Source organism: Tricharina praecox (assembly GCF_024521635.1).
Source record: "Tricharina praecox strain CBS 144465 chromosome Unknown BZA05scaffold_9, whole genome shotgun sequence".
Lineage (NCBI taxonomy): Eukaryota > Fungi > Ascomycota > Pezizomycetes > Pezizales > Pyronemataceae > Tricharina > Tricharina praecox.
In genome coordinates this window covers 466,271-478,944 of record NW_026250411.1, presented here as the reverse complement: position 1 = coordinate 478,944, position 12,674 = coordinate 466,271, and the positions used below count along the sequence as shown (strand labels likewise).

The 12,674-nt window shown below is 54.5% G+C and overlaps 5 protein-coding genes across 5 annotated transcripts; 3 read left to right on the top strand and 2 right to left on the bottom strand.

Moving 5' to 3' along the window:
* The first annotated feature begins 2,975 nt into the window (after positions 1-2,975).
* Positions 2,976-3,402, top strand: BZA05DRAFT_270361 (uncharacterized protein). Its single transcript, XM_051480225.1, has one exon. It carries the CDS (start codon positions 3,115-3,117, stop codon positions 3,337-3,339), a length of 225 nt encoding a protein of 74 aa, XP_051340355.1. The 5' UTR covers positions 2,976-3,114; the 3' UTR covers positions 3,340-3,402.
* Positions 2,976-4,147, bottom strand: BZA05DRAFT_394791 (uncharacterized protein). The gene has a single exon (XM_051483362.1). It carries the CDS (start codon positions 4,136-4,138, stop codon positions 3,467-3,469), a length of 672 nt encoding a protein of 223 aa, XP_051340354.1. The 5' UTR covers positions 4,139-4,147; the 3' UTR covers positions 2,976-3,466.
* A 2,020-nt stretch (positions 4,148-6,167) lies between these two features.
* BZA05DRAFT_336301 (NAD kinase associated with ferric reductase) lies at positions 6,168-8,058 on the top strand (the record flags this gene model as incomplete). Its single annotated transcript, XM_051480803.1, has 2 exons — positions 6,168-7,419; positions 7,475-8,058. The coding sequence occupies 2 exons, from the start codon at positions 6,168-6,170 to the stop codon at positions 8,056-8,058; spliced, it is 1,836 nt and encodes a 611-aa protein (XP_051340353.1).
* Positions 8,059-9,601: 1,543 nt separating this feature from the next.
* Positions 9,602-11,142, top strand: BZA05DRAFT_372006 (NADP-dependent oxidoreductase domain-containing protein). The gene is made up of 3 exons (XM_051481695.1): positions 9,602-9,787; positions 9,848-10,785; positions 10,847-11,142. The coding sequence occupies exons 1-3, from the start codon at positions 9,722-9,724 to the stop codon at positions 10,899-10,901; spliced, it is 1,059 nt and encodes a 352-aa protein (XP_051340352.1). The 5' UTR covers positions 9,602-9,721; the 3' UTR covers positions 10,902-11,142.
* Positions 11,047-12,516, bottom strand: BZA05DRAFT_417899 (uncharacterized protein; the record flags this gene model as incomplete). The annotated part of the gene is made up of 5 exons (XM_051485484.1): positions 11,047-11,163; positions 11,285-11,319; positions 11,368-11,451; positions 11,927-12,121; positions 12,393-12,516. 5 exons carry the CDS (start codon positions 12,514-12,516, stop codon positions 11,047-11,049), a joined length of 555 nt encoding a protein of 184 aa, XP_051340351.1.
* Positions 12,517-12,674: the final 158 nt, after the last annotated feature.

Sequence of the window (12,674 nt, the reverse complement as noted above, 5' to 3'; positions counted from 1 at the left end):
CATTATCAACTGTGCCGTAGACCGGCGCCGCAGCCGGGAAAAGGGCCTCGCCGATATCGTCGCCCCTTTCCCACAGTAGCACGCTTGGCGGCGCATCCGGCAACTCCGCGGCGTCCTGCGGTATTTGGCGCACGGACGTCGTGTTGGTAGTGGTAGTGGTGGTGGTGGTGGTGGCGAACCCTCGAAGCGAGGGCTCATCTCCCGATCCATGCACATCCTCCTCACCCTTTATCGAGGGATCTGGAAGGTCCGGAGAAGGTTCGATTTCTCTGTCTCTGTGCTGCTGAAAGTATTCTCCCACGGCCGGAGGAGGAGGAGGAGCCCGGGCGGATTCCCCAGAGGTGGGCTCGTATTCAGTTTCTCTGCGATCGAGTCAGTGCGATGATTCTCCCAATAAATAAATAGGATAGCAAGAGAGAACTCACGGTACTACACCAGCAACTCCACCACCACCACCAGTAGCTACAGCAATAGGTGCAATTGAGTCCGGAGCGCGCACACTATAGACGCTGGACGCAGAACTCTCAAGTTTCGGGCTGCCCTTCAAGCTTTTCCTGCTTTCGACGAACAGGGCAATATTCTTCGGGGGATCTGAAGGTCGCGAGAGCGGCGTGCCCGTGAAAGCACCCTCATTTATCGACCGCCGGCAGGAAAGGCGTGAGAGGAACGAACGTGCTGGCGAAGGTTTGGTCATTGCGCTGGTGTTGGAGGGAATTGGAGATATGCATCTGCGCATGGGCGACGCGCCGCTTATGAACATGGGCTTCAACAGTGGGGCCATTGGCTAGCGCTAGACACGTACCGATGTGAGGGGCCAACTGGACGGCCAATCATAGCGTATAGCGAACGATTACGAGTGATTGAACGTGATGAGCTGACCGGGGACGGCTGGAAATGAGGGGTGGAGATGAAGAGTGGAAGTGGTTGTTTATCTTAACATACTATGGTACTTATGGCACTGACTTTGTATGGGTGGGTATGACTACGACGGCGAAACTATGTAAGACAAATAACCACCTACCTACCTACTCTACCTACGTAGCAGCCAACCGTGCCATGAAGCAATTTTCGAGTGGGAGAACGGGTGGGATCAAAGGATTCCGGGCGACGGTGAGTGGGGGGCCAGCTGTTGGATTTGTATGTAACTATTAGTGATCGATAGATGTTGGATTTCCTCCGTAGTTGCATCGCCAATCGTAACCAAATCGGGCTTGACCATAATGGATACTCTGTCGCCATCAAAACCCATCCGGTGGTAACACTTAAGACGGACCTGTTGATTGTGGTAAAGTCGTCGATCAACCAGAATTGATAGGTATAATTACCTCGTCAATGGATAGGTACCTAGTCTGACAGAAATTCTTCAAGCTTTCTTGGAGAAAGGCGCAGTAATGGAAGCAAATACAGTGAGCATGCGGTACTATATTATAGTACGGCGTTGGTGGGTATCGGGCGCGGGAGATGTGCGCAACGGCTGAACGCTCCAGTCACGACAGAGTCTGGTACCGTATGTGGCGGTTGGTGCCTGCTCAGGAACTCCGAGACAATTTCCGCCGCAAGCTATTCGGACGGAATCATGCCGACGATTATGACCAGGGAGGTCCGAAAGTTTCAGCCACGAGACTGCCAGCCACGACGCCACACAAGGTGAGACACGTTTGGTCGGCGACGAGCAACCTTCGACGGCGACGGCGGGAGGCTTTGTTAATATTTTAGCTGATGTCTTAAAGGTGTGATAGAGGGAGGGTAATACTATAATACCGGCGGGGCATGGCGTGGGCATGATGCACGCCGGGGAAGGCTGATGGTGGTCCGATATCTAGCCCCAGTGATAGACTGGACTGTGAAGCTCATATGTATGTACAACGGGTTGAGATGTGATTGCGGGGTGCATAATGATGAAGAAGAAGTGCACATATTCCACCTGGGTGGGCACTAACAAGCTATGAGCATGCGGAGATGGAAAGGACCTGCGGGACTAGCCCGCATCCAGAGATAATTTGACGGACTACCTACATGAGTGCACGGGATGATGGATCCTTCTGTTCGAACCGCAACGCCTTCTCGTCCGGATCGGCCGACATTGGTATCATATCCGTTGAGCTGACGGGCACATCCAAGCAAACCACAATCAGGCCTCGGCACGGCTGGATTCGCGGGTCCGGTAGACGAGGTTGGTCTCGGTAGGTGTCGCTGAGATGGTACTCCGTGCCCAGTCAGCACTTCTTCCTCCTTCGTTTTCCCTTGCTATTGTCGGGTCCTTGCTGGTCAAGTAGGTGACGGCCATACAGCTTACCGGCCACCGGCCAAGGAGACGCCGAGGACCGAGCACGGGGAAGTGGCGTTGGGTGGCACCGGTAGCCGCCTCAAAGAGCTCAGCTGTCTCACTGTCTGGGGCAAGCTGGTTTATATCCGGACTTGCATGAAACGATCGAGCCAGTCGGGAAGAATGACTATCTGTGGAACAGCAGGCTGTGATCGAGATCGTGGGTTGCCGGCCGAAAGCCGTATGCACTTTCCTTCCCATTCCGAAGGCTGGTATCGCATGATATGTTCGTGGAACAGTATAGGTGTCCGAGTTGATGAACTTACTGCTTGTGCTGTGATTCGGAAAGTCGAGCACTTGAAGCGATCGAAGGCATGGTTCTGTGAGTGAAGGGATGGAGTTCGATGGAGGGATAGAGCTCAATGGATGGATGGAGTTCACTGGATGGATGGAGTTCGCTGAAGGGGCAGAGTCTGGTACTACCGTCCTGCGGCAGTGGCTCACTTGCGGGAGCTGGTCGGCCGTTCATAGTAGGTACCTGCATCACGCGCATCGTGAAAGCGGAAAACACCAGTGGACGCATACAGTTCCCAACGAGATATTGTCGAGAGCACCGCCCAAGCGCTTTGTCACAAAAGAAAATCCTGCCTCGTGACAAATAGAACTATTGATGCTGTTGGACAGATCGGTACAATACATAGGGCTGACGCTACAACGGATGGCCGTGATTGCCGGCGGCTACCGTTGCTTCGATCCAAGTGCAAACGGCTCGAAGCTTACGGAAGTTCTTGCGAGTCGCGGCCAATTAGCGCGTTGAGACGACATGTACAGTAAGCGGAATCTGCTCCATGTTTCTATGGTGGGCGTTTCGTAGGTATCGTATGGGGTTGATTCTGGTTGGTGGATGCCGTTCGTATTCCAGGCCTTCATACCGACCCTATTTTCAGGTCCCATCGAACCAGCGAAGACTAAGGGCATGCTCTTTGACGAATCTACTACACCTGAATGATATACCATACAGCCAGCATGCCTCCAGCAGATACATGTTGATCCGTCACCAGCCCGCATACTGATACATATCTCCCGCTTCCCAACATCGTAAGCTTCAAGCTCCGACCTGCGACGGCCTCTCGAACCTGTCGGTTGTCGAGCGTATCGCCGCCAGCTCTCAGCCCTGGCGGCCGACATGCAACCCTGATCCTAAAGAAACACTGGTGTCTGGTTGCACATCCCGGACGATCCGGAGTGAAGGGCTGAGATGGAGGCGAGGGTCTCGTCTCCGCAAAAGTCCAAACAAAAGGCGATACGTTGACCGGTTCGTCGAATGCCACGGTCGAGGGTTTCCATGGCGAGATGCATCATGCGCGGGATGGATTGCCTCCTGCTGTTTGAGCGATGGCAGACTTGTCGAGTACATTCATAGGTAGACATGTACAGTATGCGATATGTATGTAGCAGTGGCGGGGAAATTCCAGTACTCCCTATGCGTAGGTAGGGGGGACACGCAGTGGGTTGCAGGAGAGTTTCGCGAAAATCTGATACTCCAGCATTCTGGCTGATAGAGTACCTGGATACCGGTACTGTAGTATGACATACCCAGCAGTTTGAGCTGCAGCCGTCTCCTTCGCGTACCCACCGGTATCTTTTCTGCACGTGTTGACGCTGCAGACTCCAACTGGATATATATTGGCGAGTGACGGCGGGGGCGGGGCTGGGGCTCGTCGCGAAACTCTGCTGTATGAACTGGCCCGCCGACGCCAACTGGATCTCTGCTGGCGAGTGACGGCGGGGGTTGGGGCTCGTCACGAAACTCTGCTGCATGGGCTGGCTCACCGACTCTGCCGTCGGCCGGGTGCCGTAGTAGCACTCCATCGCGACGTCGGATGGATGTAACTTGTCTACGAGACACCGTCGAAGCGCCGAATGATTGTGCCGCCGAGACAGCCCCCACCCACAACCACCCACAACCAAGAGAGGGCGAGAATGCCTAGCGACTGTGCCGGTGCATACGATTTATGTCGTGCAGCTCCACGGGCGCGTAACCGCGAGCTCTCGTGGGCTTTGTTGCAATCTTGACATCCTCCTCGTTCTCCTCATACCCCCCTCCGTTGAAGGCTCATCCGTCTCCCACGGTCAAGTCAGCACCGGCCGAAAGGTGCGTCTAGCCGTGAGGAGGAGGGATAGATACAGGTCGCACGGGTGGGTCACGGGGCGTGAAACTCGGGATTGTATCAAACGCACAGCGGATCCTTCGGAGCGGTTTGAGGCACTTCCACGCAGTGCCAGAACCATGGGAAAGATGCTGTCAAGTGCAGAAATATCAAGTGGCTTGCACGGGAGGATAATAGACGCGAGGGCGATATAAATTTCTCCATATCCGTGAGATGATATGTACTGTTCCGAAAACCAACAACAGCACACCAGCACCATCGCTATCGCAGCGTCTTCTTTTCTTCTTCTTCTTCGGATTTCTTTTTCTGCATCGTCTTCCCCGGCTGGCCCACCCACACTCACTCAGTCCTTGTCATCCAGTCTGAGGCTGCAGCTCACCTTCGCTCTCTCCAATCGCAAAACTGAACCGGTCTTGTCTTCTGCACGAGCGGCCCCCAGAGGTCTCTAAGCACGCACAACAGCTCGCCTATCAGAGGCGGGGCGCTTCGAAGTTGTCGAGATATCCAACATCGAGTTTCTCTTGAGCTTTTTACTGTTGGAAGCCTTACCCCGCTCTCTCCTGATCAGCATAATAAGCTGGCCATCGTCGGTGTATACCACGGTTGATCGTGCTTCATCTCCATTTCCCTCGTCGTCGTCCATCCAACCGTCGAGATATCCAATATCAGGTGTCTCTTAAGCTTTTTTGCCGTTGGGAGCTTTACCCCGCTCCTCCTCTCTCTCTCTCGATCATCATAATAAGCTGGCTGTCCACCGTTGATCGTACTCCATCTCGATTTCCCTCGTCGTCCATATATCCATCCGTCTTCTGCCCCACTTTCTACCCGTCGACAGGATATCGATCGAGAAAGCCCCCAAAGAAGAATAAGTCGAAGCCCTGCAGCGCAGCTCGCTCCTTCCTTTAGCTCCGTCACCCATCCGGCCCCTAGTTACCTCCTAGTAGAGCATCTTCGATCTTTGGTAAGCAGCTCTCCCCGTTTCCTCCAGATGCCGCTCAGGTTTTCTCCGCCTCTTGCGTCCCCACGTTTCCCCTCCCTCCGTTGGGGATTTGTTTGCTGGCGGGAGCACTTCCGGACCGCGGAAAAAACGGGAATGACCCTGCAGCCTGATTAGAAGTCCCCTCGCGAAGAAAAAAACCCTTCCCAGCCCCCCTCGACAGGAAAAACCGTCATCCAATCTACCTGTCGTGTGTACTGACGACATCGCGCTCAGTGCTTCCAGTGCTGTGCCTTGCAACTTGCTTGAATCGTAAATCCTAAATCCGAACATCCTTCTCAGCAGTCAGCAGTCAGCAGTCAGCAGTCGGTTAGTCAGCAGTCAGGAAACCCAACCCCCGAAAAGAAAAATCCGAAGAAGCGAAGCGCCGAAGGTCTTCGTGTCACCTCCGATAATCTTCCCTATCCGAAATTGTCCCCATCGGGAACAAGTCGGCTCTCGCGGAAAAGAAAATAAAAAGAAAAAGACTCGACAACTTCCGAGTCGCACGCTTGTCCCCCCTTCTCGCTGTCGGGACTCCGCAGATATCGCCGCCCATACGCCGATACCACAAATCCCGAGCATCCCAACTGACGCTGCAATTCCCCGTGGAAATTCTCGTTCCCCTAATCGCTGCCACAAACCCCGAAAACCACCCATGTCGTCCCCACAGACGCAGACCTTGGCCCTGCAGGAGCAGCACGGTGTGCCGGCACGGTTGAACGTTAATTCCATTCGTCCCCCCCCCACGACCATGTCCGTTTCTGGAGATTGTCAAGCCGACCAGTGCTCGGAACCATCTCCACCTCCTCCCCACGCATCGCCCTCCTCTACCACAACTCCAAAATTTGTATATCCAGGCTCGTTCCCCACCTCCGCCGCCAACAGTCCCTCGCTACCGGTTTCTCCCACACATGATACAACACCGGCGCCGCAACTCCTATCCACCGCTCCCGAAGACCACTACTCGCTACTAGAGACCAGACAGGAGCTACCCCATTCCCCTCCGTCGTTAAAGTCGCCAAAATCCTTTGCCCGCTCGCGACAGAGCCGTACCACGGCCGAAGAAGTTCCTCGCCAGACGCTACTCAAGGCCCTGGCCTCCAATCGCCCTTCGCTGTCTCCCCTCTCCCTCACGCCCATGTCGATTGCCCCGGGCCTGCGGCAGAGCATCATGACGGCAGCGGCGCAGAACTCCCCCAGGTACATCATCTCGCAGAACGGTGCAGAACACCACAACAACACGGGTCTCAACGAGTACGCCATTGAAGCTTCGGCCGCGATGCTGAGCCCCACGAGTCGATCCTCCGCCGGAATGGAGCCGCTGCAGTCGCCATGCTTCTACCACCAGCGCTTCGACAAAACCGTTAACGTCGACCGTGTCCTCGAAGAGATCGCCGGCGACGAGTACCGATCGCACTCGCGACTCATGCAGACGGCACTTGGCGTACGAGAAGTTGCGCGGCAGCTGCAGCGGAGAACCTGCAAGGTAGCGGTTAAGAACGTTATGATTGTGACCAAGGCGCGAGATAACGAATTGGTCACACTTACCCGGGAACTGGCTCATTGGCTCATGAAGACCCCGAGGTATGGCAGGCGTCTGGGTGTTAATGTCTACGTGGACAAGAAACTCCGGAATTCGGCGAGATTCAATGCGGATGGATTGTTGGAGGAGGAGCCCGAGTTCAAGAAGATGCTGAAGTACTGGACTCCGGATCTTTGCTGGAGCTCGCCCGAGAGCTTCGACCTGGTGCTCACGCTGGGTGGTGACGGCACCGTTCTATTCACCTCTTGGCTGTTCCAGCGCATCGTTCCGCCCGTTCTCAGCTTCTCGCTCGGTAGTCTTGGTTTCCTGACAAACTTCAAATACGATCTTTACCGGGAAACTCTCGATAAGGTGCTGAATGATGGATTGCGAGTGAACATGCGCATGCGCTTCACATGCACTGTCTACAGGGAGGAGGATGGCGAGAGTGTAGAAAAGGATCAGTTTGAAGTTCTCAACGGTATGTTGCTCCAAAGAATCACATTCTCGAGTCTTATCTAATCTAACGATCATAGAATTGGTTATTGACCGTGGTCCATCTCCCTACGTCTCCCAATTGGAACTGTACGGTGACAACGACCTCCTTACCGTTGTTCAAGCCGACGGTTGCATCTTCTCGACGCCGACCGGTTCCACTGCATACTCGCTCTCCGCTGGTGGTTCCTTGGTACACCCTGACATCCCGGCTATCCTTCTCACCCCGATCTGTCCGCATTCGCTCTCGTTTAGACCAATGCTCCTGAACGACTCGATGCTACTGCGCGTATCCGTCCCCAAAGGATCTCGTGCAACCGCATGGTGTGCTTTCGATGGAAAGGGTCGTCTGGAACTCTGTCCCGGCGACTTTGTCAGCATCGCTGCAAGTCAGTACCCGTTCCCCACGGTACTGAGCAACAGCACCGAATGGATCGACAGCATCTCTCGTACTCTTAGGTGGAATACGAGAGGTGCCCAACAGAAGCCGTGGAATTCGGTCGATCAGACGGAGCCGGAGGTCTGGGACATTGACACGGACTCGGGCGTGTACAACAGCGATGACGAGGAGAGCGATGGGAACAGTCCCGTAGGAAGGAAGATGGCATTGCTTGGGTTGGCTTAGTTGCGCGCATTGAGGAGTTGGGTAGATGGGGTGCGAGTGCATTGTGCGGTTACTTTTGGGAAGCGGGATCACGCTGGTGTTAATGTCTGCTTTTGGAGTTTTCGGTTGCGTCTGCTTCGTTCTTTCTTTCTTGATGGTTGTCTTGCTTGTCTATCCCCAGTTTTAAACATGTGTGCCTGTCGCTCGGATTTCGTTTGTGCTTGATTTGTTTGTAGGCGGTGGTGAGGTGGAAGTGGAACTCTGTGCTCTGAGACAGTCATAGATGGCGAGGTCTAGAATGTTTTAGTACTATGTGACATTTGTTTCGCGAGGGCTGTTCCTGCAGTGCCTATCGTGAGGTGGAATTCTGTGTTCTGAGGCTGTCGTCGGTGGCGAGATCCAAAATGTAGTAGTACTACCTATGTGACATTTGTTTCGCGTGGGCTGTTCCTGCAGTGCCCATCGTGCCACCGCATTCCTGATTGATTTGTAGACGCTGGTGAGGTGGAACTCTGTGTTTCGAGGCTGTCATCGATGGCGAGGTCTAGAATATTTTAGTACTATGTGACATTTGTTTCGCGAGGGCTGTTCCCGCAGTGCCCATCGTCCCACCGCATCAATAACAGTCATGACTGCTCACTCGCACCGCATATTTGCAACGCGTGTTGGAATGTGTGAACAAGTATTGTATTGTTTGAGACGGGAGCACCAATTCAAGAACTGCCGCGAATGGAAGAGCCAGCAGAAAACTCTGCGGGCATAGGCCCGGAAGCAGACGAGGAGGGGCAACGATCGATTCAAGATCCGAGATCTCCGAGCGCTGCAGCAAGGCAAGGCAATTCTGGAATTGGATCCCCTCTTCCACTGATGTGGGCAGACAGGTGTCTGAGACCGCCGAGGAAGATACAGAGAGTGAGGTCTCCGAGTGCGAGCTTAGGGGGCGGGAAGAAAGGGAGGCAGAACTGAGGCGGGAGGAGGAGGAGGGTGCTGAGGTTGAGGAGCTGGGCTCAGGCCCGCTGTTCCTCCCACACCTTCTTTTATGGCATCCCTTTTGGAAGAGGCAACAGGCGGAGGGGAGTAGGGAGAGGGAGCGGGAGATGTCTTTTCCTAGTAATATTTCTTTGGTGCGCTCTACTTTCATTGCGGGGACAGGCCAAGGCGGTGGGCAGGGAAAGCCACATCGGGCCACTCGATGAAAGTCGGGTCGAACAGTGGCGGGAATCCGGAGTGTATAGGTACATATATTGCTATGATCTACTTAGGTCGCAAGCAATTACTGAGTAGACAAAACAATTGTATTGTTTGAGTCTGAAAGCCTCGAGAGGACAGAAAAGAGGGGTGGTATGTAGGCGGCTAGTGCTTCTCGCCGTCATGACCGCGTAAGCGACTAAGCAACGAGTGAGATATTATAACAATGCGCACCAATCAGTCAGTCTAGGAGGCATCTCAGCAGCCTGTTTCTGTATGGTCGTAAATCCCCGCATGCAGCCGCAACCGCCCAATTGTGGCCGTCCCGGACATGCGCATGTTAACTCCGGGAAGTACGTAGTTTATTGTATTTACACTTAAATCCGGGAATCCACAGTGTATAAAACCTCACGATGTGGACGGGTTGAGAGCAATTGTCAAATACATCTCAATCTCACCTCAGACTTCACCTCGTCATCCTAAGCAAACAAGCAAAATGTCCTCCTCCGTCGCCCCGCAAAACAAGAACCGCATCATTTTGGGATGTATGACCTTCGGCCCGGTATGTCCTCCCCTCTCCCCCGACTTCGAATAGTAACTCTGCTAACACCGATCCCTTCAGACCGCCGAACACGGCGCCCGCATCACCGACATCCCCAGCACCACCGCTCTATTCAAAAAATTTATCTCAGCCGGGTACTCCGAGATTGACACGGCGCGCGTGTACATCGGAGGGGCGCAGGAGGCGTTCACCTACCAGGCGGGGTACCAAGACCTGAACCTGAAGATCGCGACGAAATGCTACCCAATGGGGACGTACACGCACACGGCGGCGTCGCTGCGGGGGTCTCTCGAAACCTCGCTCGCGGAGCTGCAGACGCCATGCGTCGACATCTTCTACCTGCACGCGGCGGACCGCCGCGTGCCGTTCGAAGAGACCCTGCAGTGCTGCGATGAAATGTACCGCGAGGGGAAGTTCCGCCAGCTAGGTGTATCGAACTACACTGCGTATGAGCTCGCCGAGGTCGTCACGCTGTGCCGCGAGCGCGGTTGGGTCCGCCCCACTGTCTACCAGGGCATGTATAACTTCATCACGCGCGGGATTGAGCGCGAGCTGGTGCCTGCGTGCAGGCGCTACGGCCTCGACATTGTCGTGTACAACCCCGTCGCTGGAGGGCTGCTGTCGTCGAAGTTTGAGGGCATCGCGGCGGCGCACGAGAAGAGCGCCGCGCCGGTGGAGGGCCGCTACTCGGATTCGGGGCCGACGGGCGGGATCTACCGCGGCAGGTACTTCCGCGACCCCGTGCTCGACGCCATCAAGGGCGTGAAGGAGGCGGCGGATGCGCACGGCATCACGCTGCTGGAGACCGCGCTGAGATGGCTGGTGCACCATTCCGCGCTGAAGATGGGCGACAGCGGGAATGATGGCATTCTCATCGGAGTAAGCTCCATGCAGCAGTTGGAGGAGAACATCAAGGAACTCGAGAAGGGGCCGCTGCCAGAGGAGGTCCTGCAGGCGCTCGAGAAGGCGTGGGAGAATGCCAGGGGGAGCGCTACAGAGTATGTTACCAATCTTGTCCCCGCATGAAGATGATCGTACGGTGGCTAATCATTCGGGCAGTTATTGGCACGGAACACTCGAGTACCAATATGAGTGGAGCAAGGAGAAATTGTAGGATCCAAGCAGGCGAAAAGGAATTGTCTCCGGAGAGCAGGCTTCATGCAAGCTCATGTCAATATAAAATGTTACGAATTTGGGCTTTATTCGTTATATATTCATGGGAAAATTTATCGCGGTATTCATCCAGTGATTCAGTAAAATTATGTGTTGCAAGCGTTAATGGTGGTGGTGATGGCGATGGTGGTGGTGGTGATGGTGGTTGGTGATGGTGGTTGGTGATGGTGGTTGGTGATGGTGTGGTAAATGAGCGCCATTAGCTTCCGGCGGTGGGGTTCAAATATTTTTTATCAGCAAACATTTCTGACTGTTATGGTCGTATCGAAAGGAGGTGCATCGTTTTACCTTGTCACTATCCCATTTCAAACATAGTTTGCTCACTGTGTCCGGTTCGAATCCCGAGGAGCTCATGTTAGCTGGTGCACGTAAGTCACCCGGCTATGGGGCCTAAGTACCAGAAATACACTTCAGGTCGGCAACGACGCAGAGAATTCTGGTCTCGGGGTGGCGGCGCTGGATCGCACGGTGGTGGGCTTTGGGAAGGTGGCCTGGTTAGGTGTGACAACTTTCATTTTTGGTTAATGTTTTCAATTTTTTCTCGATCTGGGTTTTTGCTCAATAAGTACTTCTCGCAATGCCCACTGATACGGTCAACTATCGACATCACTTCTTCTGAAGAATTGCATTAGTATGCTGAGGATACCGCGCACCACCTTTTAACTTCCTGCGCGAGTGGCTATCTAGAGAGTAAGCGGGCGTCTCAAAGAACGGACTTCTTGGAGGAACTGGCTTGAAAGAGCACACGGGGAAAGACAGGCCTGGACAAAAGAGCAGACTCGGAGAAGCGTAAAATCGGGCAAGAGCCTGGCATCGTATGTACATCCAAACAAACCCAATCGAGTAGCAAGCCCATACAGAAGGCCAGTGTCACGATCCATGATCCATCCAAAACTCCACTTCAAAATGCCCAAACCCCCACGGTCACAGAAACACAAACTCCCAGTATTCCCACCCGCTTCACACCTAGTATCCTGGTGCCCACCGAGGCGTAACCGGTCTTGACAACACCCACAGGCTTCGTCTGCGTCCCCAAGCCGATCACGCCGCTCTTGACTCTCCCAGTAGTACTGTCGTGCAGTATTGGGAACGGCTGGGAGAAGATGCTCGGGACGACGGTGACGGTGGTGCCGCTGGATAGTGTTACCCTGGAGATGTTAGCTGCGTGATGAAACGGCGTATGAGGGAAGGTACCAAACAGTTGTTGGAGGACGTGGGGTTGTTGTCAATGTCACGGTTGGAGGTAGGAGTTCGGCGGGAGGAATGGTTGTTGCTGGGCCGACGGCGGCAATGGTGGTAGGTGGGACTGGGACGGGGGCGAGGATTGCGGAGGTTTCGAGGGAGGTTGTGGAGGTTGTCGCTGGACGGATTGCGGATGTGGTGGTCGGAGCGGTGGTGAGGGCTGTGGTGACCGGCGGAATGGTGTTCGTACTTGTAGCGATGGTAGCGGTCGATATGATGATGGGCGTTGTAGAGGACTCATCAGCTTCTACTTGCTGGCAGAGGATGAATAGTAAGGCCGAGAGGAGGAGGAGACGACGGCGTAGTTGGCGCATGTTGCTCGGGGATTGGCCGTGAAGTTGGTGCGCCTGGAGAGTGTCGTATAGGCTCACTGGATGAATTGCTGATAGAGACTGAATGGAGGTTTGTAAAAGCAGCACCAGCTATGGATCGGAGAAAGGGTTCCAGGCGGAATATAACAGCATGGGAGAGC